This window comes from Oncorhynchus clarkii, chromosome 2 (genome assembly GCF_045791955.1).
Source record: "Oncorhynchus clarkii lewisi isolate Uvic-CL-2024 chromosome 2, UVic_Ocla_1.0, whole genome shotgun sequence".
Lineage (NCBI taxonomy): Eukaryota > Metazoa > Chordata > Actinopteri > Salmoniformes > Salmonidae > Oncorhynchus > Oncorhynchus clarkii.
In genome coordinates, this window is record NC_092148.1 from 39,641,626 (window position 1) to 39,658,387 (window position 16,762).

At 44.1% G+C, this 16,762-nt stretch overlaps 1 protein-coding gene across 1 annotated transcript in view; it reads right to left on the reverse strand.

Moving 5' to 3' along the window:
- LOC139367905 (beta-1,4-N-acetyl-galactosaminyl transferase 4a) overlaps positions 1–16,762 on the reverse strand; it is a 455,096-nt gene that overhangs the window by 59,037 nt on the left and 379,297 nt on the right. Inside the window, exon 8 of the mRNA XM_071106283.1 lies at positions 15,426–15,504. Within this exon, the coding sequence (XP_070962384.1) occupies positions 15,426–15,504 (79 nt within the window). The remainder of the gene's footprint in view (positions 1–15,425; positions 15,505–16,762) is intronic.

Here is a 16,762-nt window from a genome sequence, read left to right on the forward strand (position 1 = left end):
CAGGAGACACACTGATGCTGAATAAGCTAGCTAACATTAACCATGTTACTACAGCATTTAATGCATGGTTAGCTATGCTAGCTATGACAATCAGTTTGTATTACTAGTAGTATGGGATGGGTTTATGGTTAATTGTTTAGCTAGCTACTCTACTTTGCCAGATGATTACATGACCCATCAAGTTAGCCAGGTGTGTCTGGGGGTGATTACGGCCATCCATTGTATTTCATGAACATGTGTACATGTCTAGACAATAGTGACCCATCCACTTAGCTAGATATGGCTATCATTTCTTTCACATGACCCATCAATTTAGACAAATGTGTCTGGTAGGGGTGTGCCGATATGGCCATACTCAGACTCATAATTATATCAGTAAATTGACAGTTGGATCGGATGAGACTCGTGATCTGAAAAAACGGAAGTGTTTTAATATGCCTAAATTGATGTCGGCAAAATACCTTCCTGCACGTTCTCACTGGGAAAAAAATGCAGATTAGAAACAGTGCGTGGAGGTGTCATGCCCTGACCTTAGATATCTCTGTTTTCTATATATTTTGGTTTGGTCAGGGTGTGACTAGGGTGGGTACTCTAGGGTTTTTGTATGTCTAGGATGTTTGTATATCTAGGGGTTTTGTATGTCTATGTTGGCCTGATATGGTTCCCAATCAGAGACAGCTGTTTATCGTTGTCTCTGATTGGGGATCATATTTAGGCAGGCCTTTCTCTCACTTTCTGGTATGGGATCTTATCTATGTGTAGTTGCCTGTCAGCACTATATTGTATAGCTTTGCGTTTTGTTTGTTATTTTGTTAGTTTGTTCGGTGTTCATTCTTTTAATATGAGAAAGTATGCATACCACGCTGCGCCTTTGTCTCCTTCATACGACGAACGTGACAGGAGGGGTGTGTGTGTCTGTGTGTCCTCAATTTGCAGCAGGCAGCTGGGTTTGCTGTCACTCAGTCAGAATGTGCATTAGCATTTCATATTTTTTCCTACCCTTGCCCCACTTGTTAAATATTATTCTCATTGATAGCTTGATAGCAAATATATTGGCCATGTGATTTATCATAGTAGCGGGCAGCAGCAAGCTAAATCTAAAAAGTCAGATTAGGATATAGGCCAAGGATTTGATGAACTGTATTTTTACCTGGAGATTTTCTTTATTGTAGGCTACTACTTTCACCACTTTTAGTCTTGAAGATATTGGTTGTTTACTACACTATGTTGATCAATCTGATTAGCACATGGTCTCACATGTGAATCCTTAAAGAGATGAATGGGGCTAAGGTTTAAGAGGGTGTGAACGATGCTGAATACATGTAGACAAAGAGCTCTCCAGTAGGTGTACCAAAAATATTCAAAGGCCATTTTCTTAAAAGTGGGATTACAAGTTTATTAACTTTCAAAGCAGCATTACTTTCCCACTGTTCCTAAACTTCATTGTAAGATATACCATTTCATAGCTCTGAGCCTCTACTTTTATCCAATTTAAAAAACACAATTTTGTTACATAAGACCGAATTGAGGTGGTGGTCACATATGCTAACAGAACCAATTTAAGCTAGTTAACACCATAGAGGCGACACTACGGATATTTTTTGGCTATGCTACAGCTAACAACCAATACTAAAGCATTTGATTAATTGTTCAGCAGTCTTATGGCTACCGGTCAGGTTGCGTACGCACTACCCTCTGTAGCGCATAATGCAACCGGTATTTTATTGGATGACATAAGTATTTGATACATCAGAAAAGCAGAACTTAATATTTGGTACAGAAACCTTTGTTTGCAATTACAGAGATCATACGTTTCCTGTAGTTCTTGACCAGGTTTGCACACACTGCAGCAGGGATTTTGGCCCACTCCTTCTCCAGATCCTTCAGGTTTTGGGGCTGTCGCTAGGCAATACGGACTTTCAGCTCCCTCCAAAGATTTCTATTGGGTTTAGGTCTGGAGACTGGCTAGGCCACTCCAGGACCTTGAGATACTTCTTACGGAGCCACTCGTTAGTTGCCCTGGCTGTGTGTTTCGGGTCGTTGTCATGCTGGAAGACCCAGCCACGACCCATCTTCAATACTTTTACTGAGGGAAGGAGGTTGTTGGCCAAGATCTCGCGATACATGGCCCCATCCATCCTCCCCTCAATACGGTGCAGTCATCCAGTCCCCTTTGCAGAAAAGCATCCCCAAAGAATGATGTTTCCACCTCCATGCTTCATGGTTGGGATGGTGTTCTTGGGGTTGTACTCATCCTTCTTCTTCCTCCAAACACGGCGAGTGGAGTTTAGACCAAAAAGCTCTATTTTTGTCTCATCAGACCACATGACCTTCTCTCATTCCTCCTCTGGATCATCCAGATGGTCATTCGCAAACTTCAGACGGGCCTGGACATGTGCCGGCTTGAGCAGGGGGACCTTGCGTGCGCTGCAGGATTTTAATCCATGGCGGCGTAGTGTGTTACTAATGGTTTTCTTTGAGACTGTGGTCCCAGCTCTCTTCAGGTCATTGACTAGGTTCTGTTGTGTAGTTCTGGGCTGATCCCTCACCTTCCTCATGATCATTGATGCCCCACGAGGTGAGATCTTGCATGGAGCCTCAGACTGAGGGTGATTGACCGTCATCTTGAACTAATTCCATTTTCTAATAATTTATACTTTATAATTTATTTTCTAATAACTGTTTAAAGGCACAGTCAGCTTAGTGTATGTAAACTTCTGACCCACTAGAATTGTGATATAGTGAAATAATCTGTAAACTATTGTTGGAAAAAATGACTTGTGTCATGCACAAGGTAGATGACCTAACCAACTTGCCAAAACTATAGTTTGTTAACAAGACATTTGTGGAGTGGTTGAAAAACAAGTTTTAATAACTATAACCTAAGTGTATGTAAACCTCCGACTTCAACTGTACATGTACGACAACGTGCTCCTGTTCCCACCAATATCCAGCAACTTTGCTTAGCCATTAAAGAGGAATAGGACAACATTCCACAGGCCACAATCAACAGCCTGATCAACTCAATGCAAAGGAGATGTGTCACGCTGCATGAGGCAAATGGTGGTCACACCAGATATTGACTGGTTTTCTGATCCACGCCCCTACTTTTTTTTAAGGTATCTGTGACCAACAAGTGCATATCTGTATTCCCAGTCATGTGAAATCCATAGATTAGGGCCTAATGAATTCATTTAAATTGACTGATTACCTTATATATGTCACGTTTATTTAAAGGGATCGGGAAACAGGCAAAGGAATGCATGTAAAGGCATGGGAACGAAGACCAAAAAAACACATATACAAAACACAGGGTTGTAACCCAAACAAAAGAGGAACGGAGTACCTCGAATAAATAAATGGGGAGCACAATGATTAACACACGGGATGAGACCCATAATCATCTGCACAATACAAGTGGCAAGAAAGCCAAAACAACACAGCACAGGTACACACATGACATTGTAACAATAATGGATAGCACCATGGTGAACAAAAGGGCACATATATACAAATACCCCCCCCCCCAACACAGCAAAATCGGTCTCGAGGACAATCACAGTAACGTAGTGCGGGTCAATCAGGACCAGAGCTGCCGAAGTTGCGTCGTCGGATGGGCCAGTTTCTGCTGTCGAAGTTGTGGCGGCATCGAACGGACCAGTAGCAGTGTTGTCGGATGGACCGGTTGTGGCTGCTGAAGTTGTGTCGGATGGACCCTTTGCGTTGCGCCGGACGGACCAGTCGTAGCGTCATCAGACGGGCCATTCCCGCTTTCTCCCTCAATGGTCCAATATTCTGTCACATTGGTATGAAGAGTCGAGAGACAGGCGCAGGAATGCATTATTATACCCCAAATTATGGAATGCCATGTAAGGCCACGGGGACGAAGACCAAACACTATTCAACACACAGGGTTGAAACCCAAACAAAAGAGAGAGGAGTACCTCAAATAAATATCACTAGCGCACAATGATTATCACACAGGACTAGACCCGTAATCATCTGCGCACTCAACAATGGCATGAAAGCCAAAACACACAGCAACGGTACTCACACGCACCAACGGACATTGTAACAAAAATCGACAGCCCAATGGAAACCAAAGGGCACACTTCTACAAGTACTAATCAGTGGGAATATGGGACAGGTGTGCGTAATGAAAGTTCCGGAGGGATCCGTGACAATATAAGATAAGAAACAATACTGTGCAGCCATATTCATTGACCTGGCCAAGGTTTTCGACTCTGTCAATCACCACATCCTCATTGGCAGACTCGACAGCCTTGGTTTCTCAAATGATTGCCTCTGATAGAGTTTAGTGTGTCAAATCGGAGGGTCTGTTGTCCGGGCCTCTGGCAGTCTCTATGGGGGTGCCACAGGGTTCAATTCTTGGACCGACTCTCTTCTCTGTATACAGCAATTATGTCGCTCTTGCTGCTGGTGAGTCTGTGATCCACCTCTACGCAGACGACAGCATTCTGTATACTTCTGGCCCTTTTTTGGACACTGTGTTAACAACCCTCCAGGTGAGCTTCAATGCCATAAAACTCTCCTTCCGTGGCCTCCAATTACAAGTAAAACTAAATGCACGCTCTTCAACCGATCGCCGCCTGCACCTGCCCGCCTGTCCAACATCACTAGTCTGGAAGGTTCTGACTTAGAATATGTAGACAACTACAAATACCTAGGTGTCTGGTTAGACTGTAAACTCTCCTTCCAGCCTCACATCAAACATCTCCAATCCAAAGTTAAATCTAGAATTAGCTTCCTATTTCGCAAACAAAGCATCCTTCACTCATGCTGCCAAACATACCCTTGTAAAACTGACCATCCTACCAATCCTCGACTTCGGCGATGTCATTTACAAAATAGCCTCCAATACCCTACTCAATAAATTGGATGCAGTCTATCACAGCGCAATCCGTTTTGTGACCAAAGCCCCATATACTACCCACCACTGCAACCTGTACGCTCTCGTTGGCTGGCCCTCGCTTCATACTCATCGCCTAACCCACTGGCTCCAGGTCACCCACAAGACCCTGCTAGTTAAGTCCCCCCTTATCTCAGCTCGCTGGTCACCATAGCAACACCCACCTGTAGCACGCGCTCCAGCAGGTATATCTCTCTGGTCACCCCCAAAACCAATTATTTGGCCGCCTCTCCTTCCAGTTCTTTGCTGCCAATGACTGGAACGAACTACAAAAATCTCTGAAACTGGAAACACTTATCTTCCTCACTAGCTATAAGCACCAGCTGTCAGAGCAGCTCACAGATTACTGCACCTGTACATAGCCCATCTATAATTTAGCACAAACAACTACCTCTTTCCCTACTGTATTTATTTATTTATTTTGCTCCTTTGCACCCCATTATTTCTCTCTACTTTGCACATTCTTCCACTGCAAATCAACAATGCCAGTGTTTAACTTGCTATATTGTATTTACTTCGCCACCATGGCCTTTTTTGCCTTTACCTCCCTTATCTCACCTCACTTGCTCACATTGTATATAGACTTATTTTTCTACTGTATAATTGACTGTGTGTGTGTTTTACTCCATGTGTAACTCTGTTGTTGTATGTGTCGAACTGCTTTGCTTTATCTTGGCCAGGTCGCAATTGTAAATGAGAATTTGTTCTAAACTTGCCTACCTGGTTAAATAAAGGTGAAATAAAAAAATATATTTAAAAAATATGAACAATAACTGAGTAAAACCTTTGAAATTGAAAGAGGACATATTGCACCAGTTTTAAGCACTGACTGCCTGTGAGTTTTAGAATTAATTGAAATATTATTTTATTGGTTTTTAAATCACTCCACGATTGTGCACCCCCATACATGTCAGACAGGCTTTTTAAGTTAAGTACCCAGTAGGTCCCTCAGGTCCTCTGGCACTAGCCTTTTAACTATCCCATAGCCTAGCACCAAGAGGCATGGAGAGACAGCCTTCAGTTATTATGCCCCCAGCCTCTGGAATAGCCTGTCAGAGAACCCGAGGGGGACTAAGAGGCATGGAGAGGAAGCCTTTAGTTATTATGCCCCCAGCCTCTGGAATAGCCTGCCAGAGAACCTGCGGGGGCCGAAACTGAGGACATATTTAAAAGAGATCTTAAAAAACATATTTTAGCTTTGCTTTTCCTTAGGGTGCTTTTAAGTTGTTCAGTTTCTGTCATTCTTAATTTTTTTATCTTACGTTTGTGGTGTAGTAAATATTTAATATTTTTTATTTTCATTATTCATTTGTTTGTTTTCCTGTAAAGCACATTGCATTGCATTTCATGTCTGAAATGTGCTGTATAAATAAAGCTTGATTTTATTTATTCCATAATTCTAACCTAAATGACAGAGTGAAAAGAAGGGAGTATTTTATTCTCTCTCTTTTAAAGATCCACATGGACGTTTAGTTGCACATTTTTTAAGTAAAATGTTGGTGTGAATGTTAGCTGTGTGGTTCATGTACACATTTCTTATCTCATGAAATCACACAGATCCATTGTTTTAGGCAAACATACTGTACCAGTGGAGGCTCCTCCTCAGTGAATTTCATAAAAATGTAATTTGTAGAATATTTAAAAAGTTATACTTTTTAGGTAAAACTATACTAAATATAATCACGTCACCAAATAACTGATTAAAACCTGGGGAATAGTTACAGGGGAGAGGAGGGGGGATGAATGAACCAATTGTCATCCAATATGCTGTAATAGAAATAAGGCCATGCTTATGAAAAAAACGAATTCTCCCTCATCTTAAATGGCACTGACCACCACTGTACTGTACTATACTATAATTTTTCTCATGCGAGTGGGGAGGACTGTACATTTCTATCCAATAAGGTAATTTCTGCACAATATTTCTGTCCATTTAGGGGGCCCCCTCAAGGGTACCCACATGGGCAAAAGTTGCGCATAGCTTCTCACTCCTGAAACTAATGCAAACAAAACATCTCAGCTGATATACAGCTCCCCAGAGGGACATCATACCTTTAGCCATTGTATCGTGGGCATTTCAGTATAAAGACGAGTGTGAATCCGTTTCTATCTTTTCCTTTATAAATCAGTGTCTTGGCCACTGCAATTTATTGTGCCCATTGGCTAATGCGGCTGCGGCGGCCTAGTCACGGTAAATCTGCTGTTTCTGTCAAAGTGTGAAATTAATTCCGCTATTAAATCCAGCACAGGGGCCTTGCTAAGCCAGTGTAACCAGTAAGATAGCTCTCTCTCACACACACACGCACACACACACACACACATACACACACAGCTATATATACACACACAGCAATATATATACACACACACATGATTTGCAGCGTGTCTTTTCTATGCAGTTCAAACCGACTTTTACAGCCTTTGGGGTTGGTTTCCTATTCTCTGTGCTGTCTCAGGTTTCGTCCCAAATGGCACCCTCCATCCTAGTCCCTATGTAGTGCACTACTTTTGTCCTTGGTTAAAAGTAGTACATTAATTATAGGGTATTGGGTGCCATTTAGGACACATTTCAGAGGAGAATGGAGACGGGTGCCCATATGACCTTGCTACTATAGATATAATCAGGTTCTACAAAATAATGGCTGCCGTCTTTATGACACTGATGATGATATAAAGCTTATATAGTCTTACTCAGAAACACCATGAAGTGGAAAGAAAAGACAACCATAGATCCATTGATTTCTCCTTTACTCGCTGTCTCCCTCCCTCTATCCATCTATTCAAATAAAGTTGAAAGTTCACATTTTCCTCTCCTCTCACTTTCTCTTTCTCTTCTTCTATTCTCCTCACCCCCTCTCTCCCTCCTCTCTTCCCCCATGTTCTCCCTTCCTCTACCTTCCATCCCCTCTCCTCTCACCTCCTTCTCCTCCTCTTCTCTCCCTTTCTTAGACAAGTCTGTTCAGTCGCTCTTTGTCTCCACATAAAGCAAGGCCAGCTGTGTGTTAGGCCCTAATCCCCTGGACTCGAAAGTGGAAGCGGCGGCTTGGGAGCAACCTGACGAGACTACATCGGCAAACAAATGGACCGCCATTGCCATAGGCCGTGGCGTTCCAAGATGGCGTAGCAGTCAGACGTGTGTTTTCTCTTCTCCTGTCCGTTGTAAATATAGTTTTCCTCATTTTGTTTTCGTATATATTTCGTATAAATTTTAATCTCACTTTCTATCTACGGACTGAATATACTGTCCTGCAAACTGCCTCACCCAATGCTGTAAGGATCTGCTATTTTTATACTTTAGAACCGGAACCCCCATCAGAAGCTAGCCCGCTAACTAGCTACCAGTCACTTAACGGTGAAGGCCGCTCGCAGTGGCTAACTCGGACACCAGCCAGCCTCAGCTCGGTCAATAACTGCCAATCTGCACAGCATGATATCAACCCAGAGCATATCGGACTGCTTTTTCTCTACCACATCTCCGGATTCCTACCGCAAGCTCTGAACCTTTACACCGGGTCATCGCAGCTAGCTAGCTGCAATCCGAGTGGCTACTCCTGGCTAACGTCTCTGTCCTGAAGCAAGCACCAGTTAGCCTTGAGCTAGCCTCAAGCTAGGACCATCTCCCTGCTAGCCGTAGAGGTCCACCAGCTAATTCTTGGGCTACAATACCTCTTTTGCCAATTGGCCTGGACTCTTTACTGTCGACACGGAGCACCGCCGATTTATCACGACTCGTCTGCCGATGTAATCGTCTGAGGTGGTTTCAAAAGGCTCTCCGTTGCCGAAGGCCCATCTGCTAGCCCCGGCCCGCTAGCTGTCTGAATGGCCGTGTCTCCAGCTCTCCTAGCGTAGTAGCGACAACTGAACGGCTCCCTGACTCCCCTATTGCTACTCATTGGACCCTATGATCACTCTGCGACACATGCCTCTCCCTAATGTCAATATGCCTTGTCTATTGCTGTTTTGGTTAGTTATTATTGTCTTATTTCGCTGTAGAGCCCCCAGTACTACCCAATATGCCTTAGATAGCCCTTTTGTCCCACCCCCAACATCTCATTGTCACTCAATGCCTAGGTTTACCTCCACTGTACTCACATCTTACCCTTGTCTGTACATTTAGCCTTGAATCTATTCTTCCACACCCAGAAATCTGCTCATTTTACTCTCTGTTACGAACGCACTAGACGATCAATTCTTATAGCCTTTACCCTTATCCTACTCCTCCTCTGTTCCTCTGGTGAATTAGAGGTTAACCCAGGCCCTGCAGCCCCCAGCACCACTCCTATTACCCAGACGCTCTCATTTGTTGACTTCTGTAACCGTAAAAGCCTTGGTTTAATGCATGTTAAAACCTGTTAGGGATAGGGGGCAGCATTTTCATTTTGGATGAATTGCGTGCCCAAACTGAACTGCCTCCTACTCTGTCCCAGATGGTAATATATGCATATTATTATTACTATTGGATAGAAAACACTCTGAAGTTTCTGAAACTGTTTGAATTATGTATGTGAGTATAACAGAACTCATATGGCTGACAAAAACCTGAGAGGAAATCCAAACAGGAAGTGAGAAATCGATTTTCAAAACAGTGCCAATTGAAATCCATGTTAGTTATGGATGTGCATGCACTTCCTAGGGCTTCCACAAGATGTCACCGTCTTTAGATTCTGGTTTTAGGATTCTACTATAAAGGAGGGGCTCATAGGAGCTCTTTTACTGAATGGCCTGCAGAAAGCCTCGGTCTCATTACGCGCGGTCACGAGAGAGTATGCTCTCGTTCCAATGCTTTTCTTCAGACAATTAAACTCAAAGGTAAGTAAATATTTATAGTGTTTTTTGTAGCTTCTGTTGACGCCAAAATGGCGGCTATTTCTTTGGCTATTTTGGGTTCTGAGCGCCGTTCTCAGATTATTCTTAAGTTTTTTTTAAATCTGACACAGAGGTTGCATAGAGGATAAGTTTGTCTTTAATTCTGTGAATAACACTTGCATCTTTTATCAATGTTTATTGTGATTATTTCTGCAAAATCACCGGATGTTTTGGAATCAAAACATTACTGCACGTAATGCGCCAATGTAAACTGAGATTTGTTTAATATATATATATATATATATATATATATATATATATATATGCACATTATCGAACAAAACACACAATACATGTATAACATGATGTTTATCTTTTTATAATTTGCTGTATTGGACTTGTTAATGTGTGAAAGTTACATATTTCTAAAAAAATATTTTTGAATTTCGCGCACTGCCTTTTCAGCGGAATGTTGTGGGTGTTCTTCTAGCGGAACCCCTGGGCGAGAAAGGTTAACATCAGACGCCTAAGTTGGTTTTATTCACTGCTTTAGCACACTCCGCCTACCCTGATGTCCTAGCCGTGTCTGAATCCTGGCTTAGGAAGGCCACCAAAAATCATGAAATCTCATCCCCAACTACAACATTTCCCGACAAGATAGAACTGCCAAAGGGGGCGATGTTGCAATCTACTGCAGAGATTGACAGAACTCTGCAGGCTTACTATCCAGGTTTGTGCCCAAACAATTCGAGCTACTTTTAAAATTCCACCTTTCCAGAAACAAGTCTCTCACCATTGCTGCTTTTTATAGAATCCCCTCAACCCCCAGCTGTGCCCTGGACACCATATGTGAATTGATTGCCCCCCCTTCTACAGTGGGGCAAAAAAGTATTTAGTCACCCACCAATTGTGCAAGTTCTCCCACTTAAAAATATAGAGAATTTTCATCATAGGTACACTTCAACTATGACAGACAAAATTAGAAAAAAAATCCAGAAAATCACATTGTAGGATTTTTTATGAATTGATTTGCAAATTATGGTGGAAAATAAGTATTTGGTCACCTACAAACAAGAACGATTTCTGGCTCTCACAGACCTGTAACTTCTTCTTTAAGAGGCTCCTCTGTCCTCCACTCGTTACCTGTATTAATGGCACCTGTTTGAACTTGTTATCAGTATAAAAGACACCTGTCCACAACCTCAAACAGTCACACTTTTCAGGGAAGTCAGGAACACACAGTCCATTAGGAAAGCTAAGGCTAGCTTTTTCAAACAGAAATTTGCATCCTGTAGCACTAATTCCAAAAAGTTTTGGGACACTGTAAAGGCCATGGAGAATAAGATAACCTTATACCAGTTGCACTGAGGCTAGGAAACACTGTCAACACCGGTAAACCTATGATAATCTATAATTTCAACGTCTGGCATGCTTTCCACCTGGCTACCCCTACCCCGGCCAACAGCTCTTCACCCCCTGCAGCAACTCATGGGTGAACAGGGAGTACAGGAGGGGCTAATCACACACCCCTGAGGGGCCCCCGTGTTGGTCAGCGTGGCAGATGTATTGTTGCCTACCATCATCACCTGGGGGTGACTTGTCAGGAAGTCCAGGACCCAGTTGCAGAGGGAGGTGTTCAGACACAGGGTCCTGATCTTGGTGTTAAGCTAGGAGGGGCCGATGGTGTTGAATGCTGACTGTATTCAATGAATATAATTTTTGCATAGGTATTCCTTTTGTCAAGGTGGGTTAGGGCAGTGTGGAGCACAATAGAGATTGCATCATCTGTGGATCTGTTGGGGCGGTATGCAAATTTTAGTGGGTCAAGGGTGTCTGGGATGATGGTGTTGATGTAGGCCATCACTAGCCTTTCAAAACATTTCATGGCTATAGATGTGCGTGCTACGGGGCAATAATAATTTAGTCAGGTTACCTTGGCATTCTTTGGGCACAGGGACTATGGTCTGCTTGAAACAAGTTGGTATTTATTACAGGCCGGGTCAGGGAAAGGTTAAAAATGTCAGTGAAGACACTGGCCAACTGGTCAGCGCGTGCTCTGAGTACGCGTCCTGGTTAGAGGTCTTCATGGAGCCACCTGTACCCGAATACCTGAGACCCAATCCGGTACCCAAGTGTGTCCAGATCCAGAATTCGAAATAATTTCACGGGTCTGGATCGGATCTGATATGATTGTCATGGATCTCGGGTATTTATAATTTTAACTGACTTGTCAGGAATGGCCCATACAGATCCGTATGCGACTTCAGCTCTGGCTTTTCACAAGAGTGGAGCGTGGCGCTTGTAGCTCGATGTTGGCCAATCATAAGTCATTAAAGCAGCAATAGTAATAGTCACAGAGCCTCGCTCCATGTGAGGCAAAAGTTATGAGATATTTAATCAATGGAAGATGGAATTAAAATGACAAAATTAAAAGTTAAAGGAGAAGGATAGGCTACAATGACCAAGAGCCAACAGGTAGGCAGGCTGCTACTGAGAAAACACATGCACTGCAGCCTCTGTTAGCCTACCTAGATACAGTGGATGCTCCACTAAACGTTTTGTGATTATGCTGCAGGATTTAGAGGTAATTTGTGGTTTAGTACGGTACCCTGCGTCACTACTTCATTGCTCCAGACCAGCGCAAGGGGGAGTTTGAGAGCTGATTATGCTTTTGGATCCCAGGGCGCTACTGTCTCATAGTGACAATGAATGGGTGACATAAACCTAAATAGAAACTGATAATTGTGCACGACTTCAGTATTACTTTCTAAAACTAAGGTTTTTATTCTAAAGGAAATGTGCTCTTACTGTAGTGTAGGGTACTCCCGACCAGTCATGTTGTACATGTTGTGCCTGAATTGTGTAGTGGTCTAAAACACTGCATCACAGTGCAACTGTGTTGGCACAGATGCTGGTTCAAAACCTTAGCCAGCCTCAACTGGGAGACCGATGAGATGACTGTAGGTTTTTGGTTCTCTCCCTCTAAAAACATAAATAAATCATTCAAAATAACAAACTGGCTTTATTTACAAATTAGTAACAATGTCTCACCCCATGTTCAAGAATGGCCTTTTCTGGCTTGTTTTACGTTATTTGAAAACGAAATAATCTCCAAAATTTGGGTATATTGTAAACAAAGCTATTATTATTATTATAAATTTAGAATGATAAAAAATCCCCGTGGATATTATTAGCAGGACAATATATATGGGTCATATTGGTCATGGCTCCCGAGTGACGCAGAATGGGATTGCCTTGCAGTTCTCCAGCTGTATCCACTGAAACAGCGGTGGGCGCGCAAAGTTCAAGGAACGAGGGCAGGGGGCACGGGATGGCCGCGCACAGAAGACTGACCTAGCCCATGGGTAAGGGAGGAGGGGGAATGGGGGAGGAGGATGTAGGGGGAGGGGGGGTAGCACACCTCACCCCACTGGGTAGCACAGAGCAACTCTAAAGGTGCATTGCACCAATAATTGGGCTGACTAGGGAAATGTTCCCGCTGTTCTTGCCAGTCTCTCATTTAAGGCGTCAGTCAAAAGTTATACTTAAGGGCCTCCCAGGTGGCGCAGTGGTTGAGGGCGCTGTACTGCAGCGCCAGCTGTGCCACCAGAGACCCTGGGTTCCCGCCCAGGCTCTGTCGCGACTGGCCGACCGGGAGGTCCGTGGGGTGACGCACAATTGGCCTAGCGTCGTCCGGGTTAGGGAGGGCTTGGCCGGTAGGGATATCCTTGTTTCATCGCGCACCAGCAACTCCTGTGGCGGGCCGGGCGCAGTGCACAAGGTCGCCAGGTGCACGGTGTTTCCTCCGACACATTGGTGCAGCTGGCTTCCGGGTTGGATATGTGCTGTGTTAAGAAGCAGTGTGGCTTTGGTCCTAGACTTGGCACTCCAGTACCACTTGCCATGCAGCAGTAGTAGAGAGAACAGTTTATGGCTGTTTTTTTGACCATTTTTAGGGCCTTCCTCTGACACCGCCTGGTGTAGAGGTCCTAGATGGCAGGCAGCTTAGCCCCAGTGATGTACTGGGCCGTACGCACTACCCTCTGTAGTGCCTTGCGGTCAGAGGCCGAGCAGTTCCCATACCAGGCAGTGATAAAGGCATTCAGGATGTTGCAGCTGTGGAACCTTTTGAGGATCTGAGGACCCATGCCAAATATTTTTAGTTTCCTGAGGGGAAATAGGCTTTGTTGTGCCCTCTTCACGACTGTCTTGGTATGTTTGGACCATTCTAGTTTGTTGGTGATGTAGACACAAGCACAAGGAGCTTGAAGCTCTCAACCTGCTCCACTACTGCCCCGTCGATGAGAATGCGGGCGTGCTCGGTCCTCCTTTTCCTGTAGTCCACAATTATCTCCTTAGCCTTGGATAGGTTGTTATTCTGGCACCAACTGGCCAGGTCTCTGACCTCCTTCCCATAGGTTGTCTTGTCGTTGTCGGTGATCAGGCCTACCACTGTTGTGTCATCTGCAAACTTAATGATGGTGTTGCAGTCCTGGTTGGACAGGGAGTACAGGAGGGGACTGAGCACACACCCCTGAGGGGCTTCAGTGTTTAAAAATACAGTGTATTAAAAATACAAAATGTAAGTATTCAGAGGCTTTACTCAATACTTTGTTGAAGCACCTTTGGCAGTGATTACAGCCTTGAGTCTTCTTGGGTATGATGCGACAAGCTTGGCACACCTGTATTTGGGGAGTTTCTCCCATGCTTCTCTGCAGATCCTCTCAAACTCTGTCAGGTTGGATGGGGAGCGTCGCTGCACAGCTATTTTCACAGGCAGAACACTGTAAGAACGGCCCATGTTCTGAATTCTGTCGCTGTACATTTCAAAAGTGCTAAACAAATAGTTATATTGACAATGTCCAGTCTGGCTTGCTAATTAATGTCTTAATCAAAATTATGGATTGCCTCTTATCCGCTTGTCATCCCCTTATGCCATAGTTTGTACATCTCATGAGAAACCACACCATGTATTATCAAGAGCCCAGCGTACCCAGTCACACACACACACACACACACACACACACGCACACACACCAGGTGTGTGGAGTACTTTCTGAAACTTTACCCTTAAGTTAGCTCTCTCCATTACATAAAGAGTGAACATTTAGTTTGCAAAACAACTGTAGGAGTGAAAAAGTGAGAGTGGGAAAAGGAGAGAAAGAGAGTTAGAGGGACAGATGCAATAGTTATACTCAAAAGCCCTAACTAGGGTTGCAAAATTCTGGTAACTTTCCCCAAATTTTCCAGAAATATTAGATGGAATATTAGTGAACTCAGGAGTGAATAAGCAACTCAATTTGACTCCAGACCGAGGCAACAACAACAAGGTGTGACCGTATGACATGAGCATCTCTCTGTCTCTCGCTCTCTCAGCATTCCTCCACTTTAAACGCAGCCTGTTCCCTCCCTGTACCCTGCCCACCTGTCTGCATGCAGTGGGAAGGGATTTTGTTTATTATCTACTTCACTTGCTTTGGCAATGTTAACATATGCCAATAAAGCCCTTAAATTGAAATTGAAATAGACAGCAAGAGAGAGAGGGAGGGGGGAAGGGCGAGAGAGAGGGACAGCGACCCAGTATTGAGTGAGTTTAGAGAGCACTTACACAGGGTCTAGTTCAGTAGTTTCGTACAACTTCAGCTAGTAGCCTAGCCCCCCATAAATTAATAAAGTTGTATGGACTTACCCCAACCTCCACATGGTCTGACCCCTTGTCATCCTGCTTGTGAAGGATCTCAAAGTAGTACCGTCTGGATGAGATAAGGCTAGAGAGAGGTAGAGAGAGCGAGAGGGGAGAGGGAGAAAATGTTACATTACAATTAGGATTTAAAACATTTGCCAGATGTTTTTTTTCCACCTCATGAGCTGCGAGGAGATTGAGCTGGAAAGCTGGAAATTGAGGCTACAGTGAATGTTAATGCTGAGGAACCCAAGACTACTTACAAGTCAAGTCGGAGGTTTACATACACTTAGAATTTCCGGTCACAACTTGTGGACTTGTTTGCGTGCTGCTGTGCGTTTTGTTTGCTAACCTTACTTTGCTACCTGCCAATTTGACTGTTTTTACTTTTTAATTACCGTTTATATATTTATTTTTTTCCCTTGCTTGAATTTTTTCATTCAACTTTTTCACATCGGACGCTTTAGCCGAAGCTGGTGGAGGAAATGCTGTAGGAATGCTCAACCGTTGTCGCTCATTCAGCTGACAGAAACTTTCAACCAGTTCTCCCCTTAAAGCAGCGAGTCGGAGTCAGAGGCCGAGCCTTCTCTTGTCTCTACTCCTCCTTTTGCGGGGTCTGAGATGCCGACGCCTCCCACCATTAGCTCTGACAAATTGAAAACCATAGTCATTGGCGACTCCATTACCCGCAGTATTAGACTTAAAAATGAATCATCCAGCGATCATACACTGTTTACCAGGGGGCAGGGCTACCGACGATGAGGCTAATCTGAAGATGGTGCTGGCTAAAGCCAAACTGGCAGGTGTAGAGAGTATAGGGATATTGTTATCCACGTCAGCACCAACGATGTTAGGATGAAACAGTTAGAGGTCACCAAGCGCAACATAGCTTCAGCGTGTAAATCAGCTAGAAAGATGTGTCGGCATCGAGTAATTGCCTCTGGCCCCCTCCCAGTTAGGGGGAGTGATGAGTTCCACAGCAGAGTCTCACAACTCTATCACTGGTTGAATACTGTTGAAAACTGGTTGAAAACTGTTTTCTGCCCCTCCCAAAAGATAGAATTTGTAGATAATTGGCCCTCTTTCTGGGACTCACCCACAAACAGGACCAAGCCTGGCCTGTTGAGGAGTGACAGACTCCATCCTAGCTGGAGGGGTGCTCTCATCTTATCTACGAACATAGACAGGGCTCTAACTCCCCAAGCTCCACATTGAGATAAGGTGCAGGCCAGGCACCAGGCTGTTAGCTAGCCTGCCAGTTTAGTGGAGTCTGCCACTAGCACAGTCAGTGTAGTCAGCTCAGCTATCCCCATTGAGACCATGTCTGTGCCTCGACCTAGGTT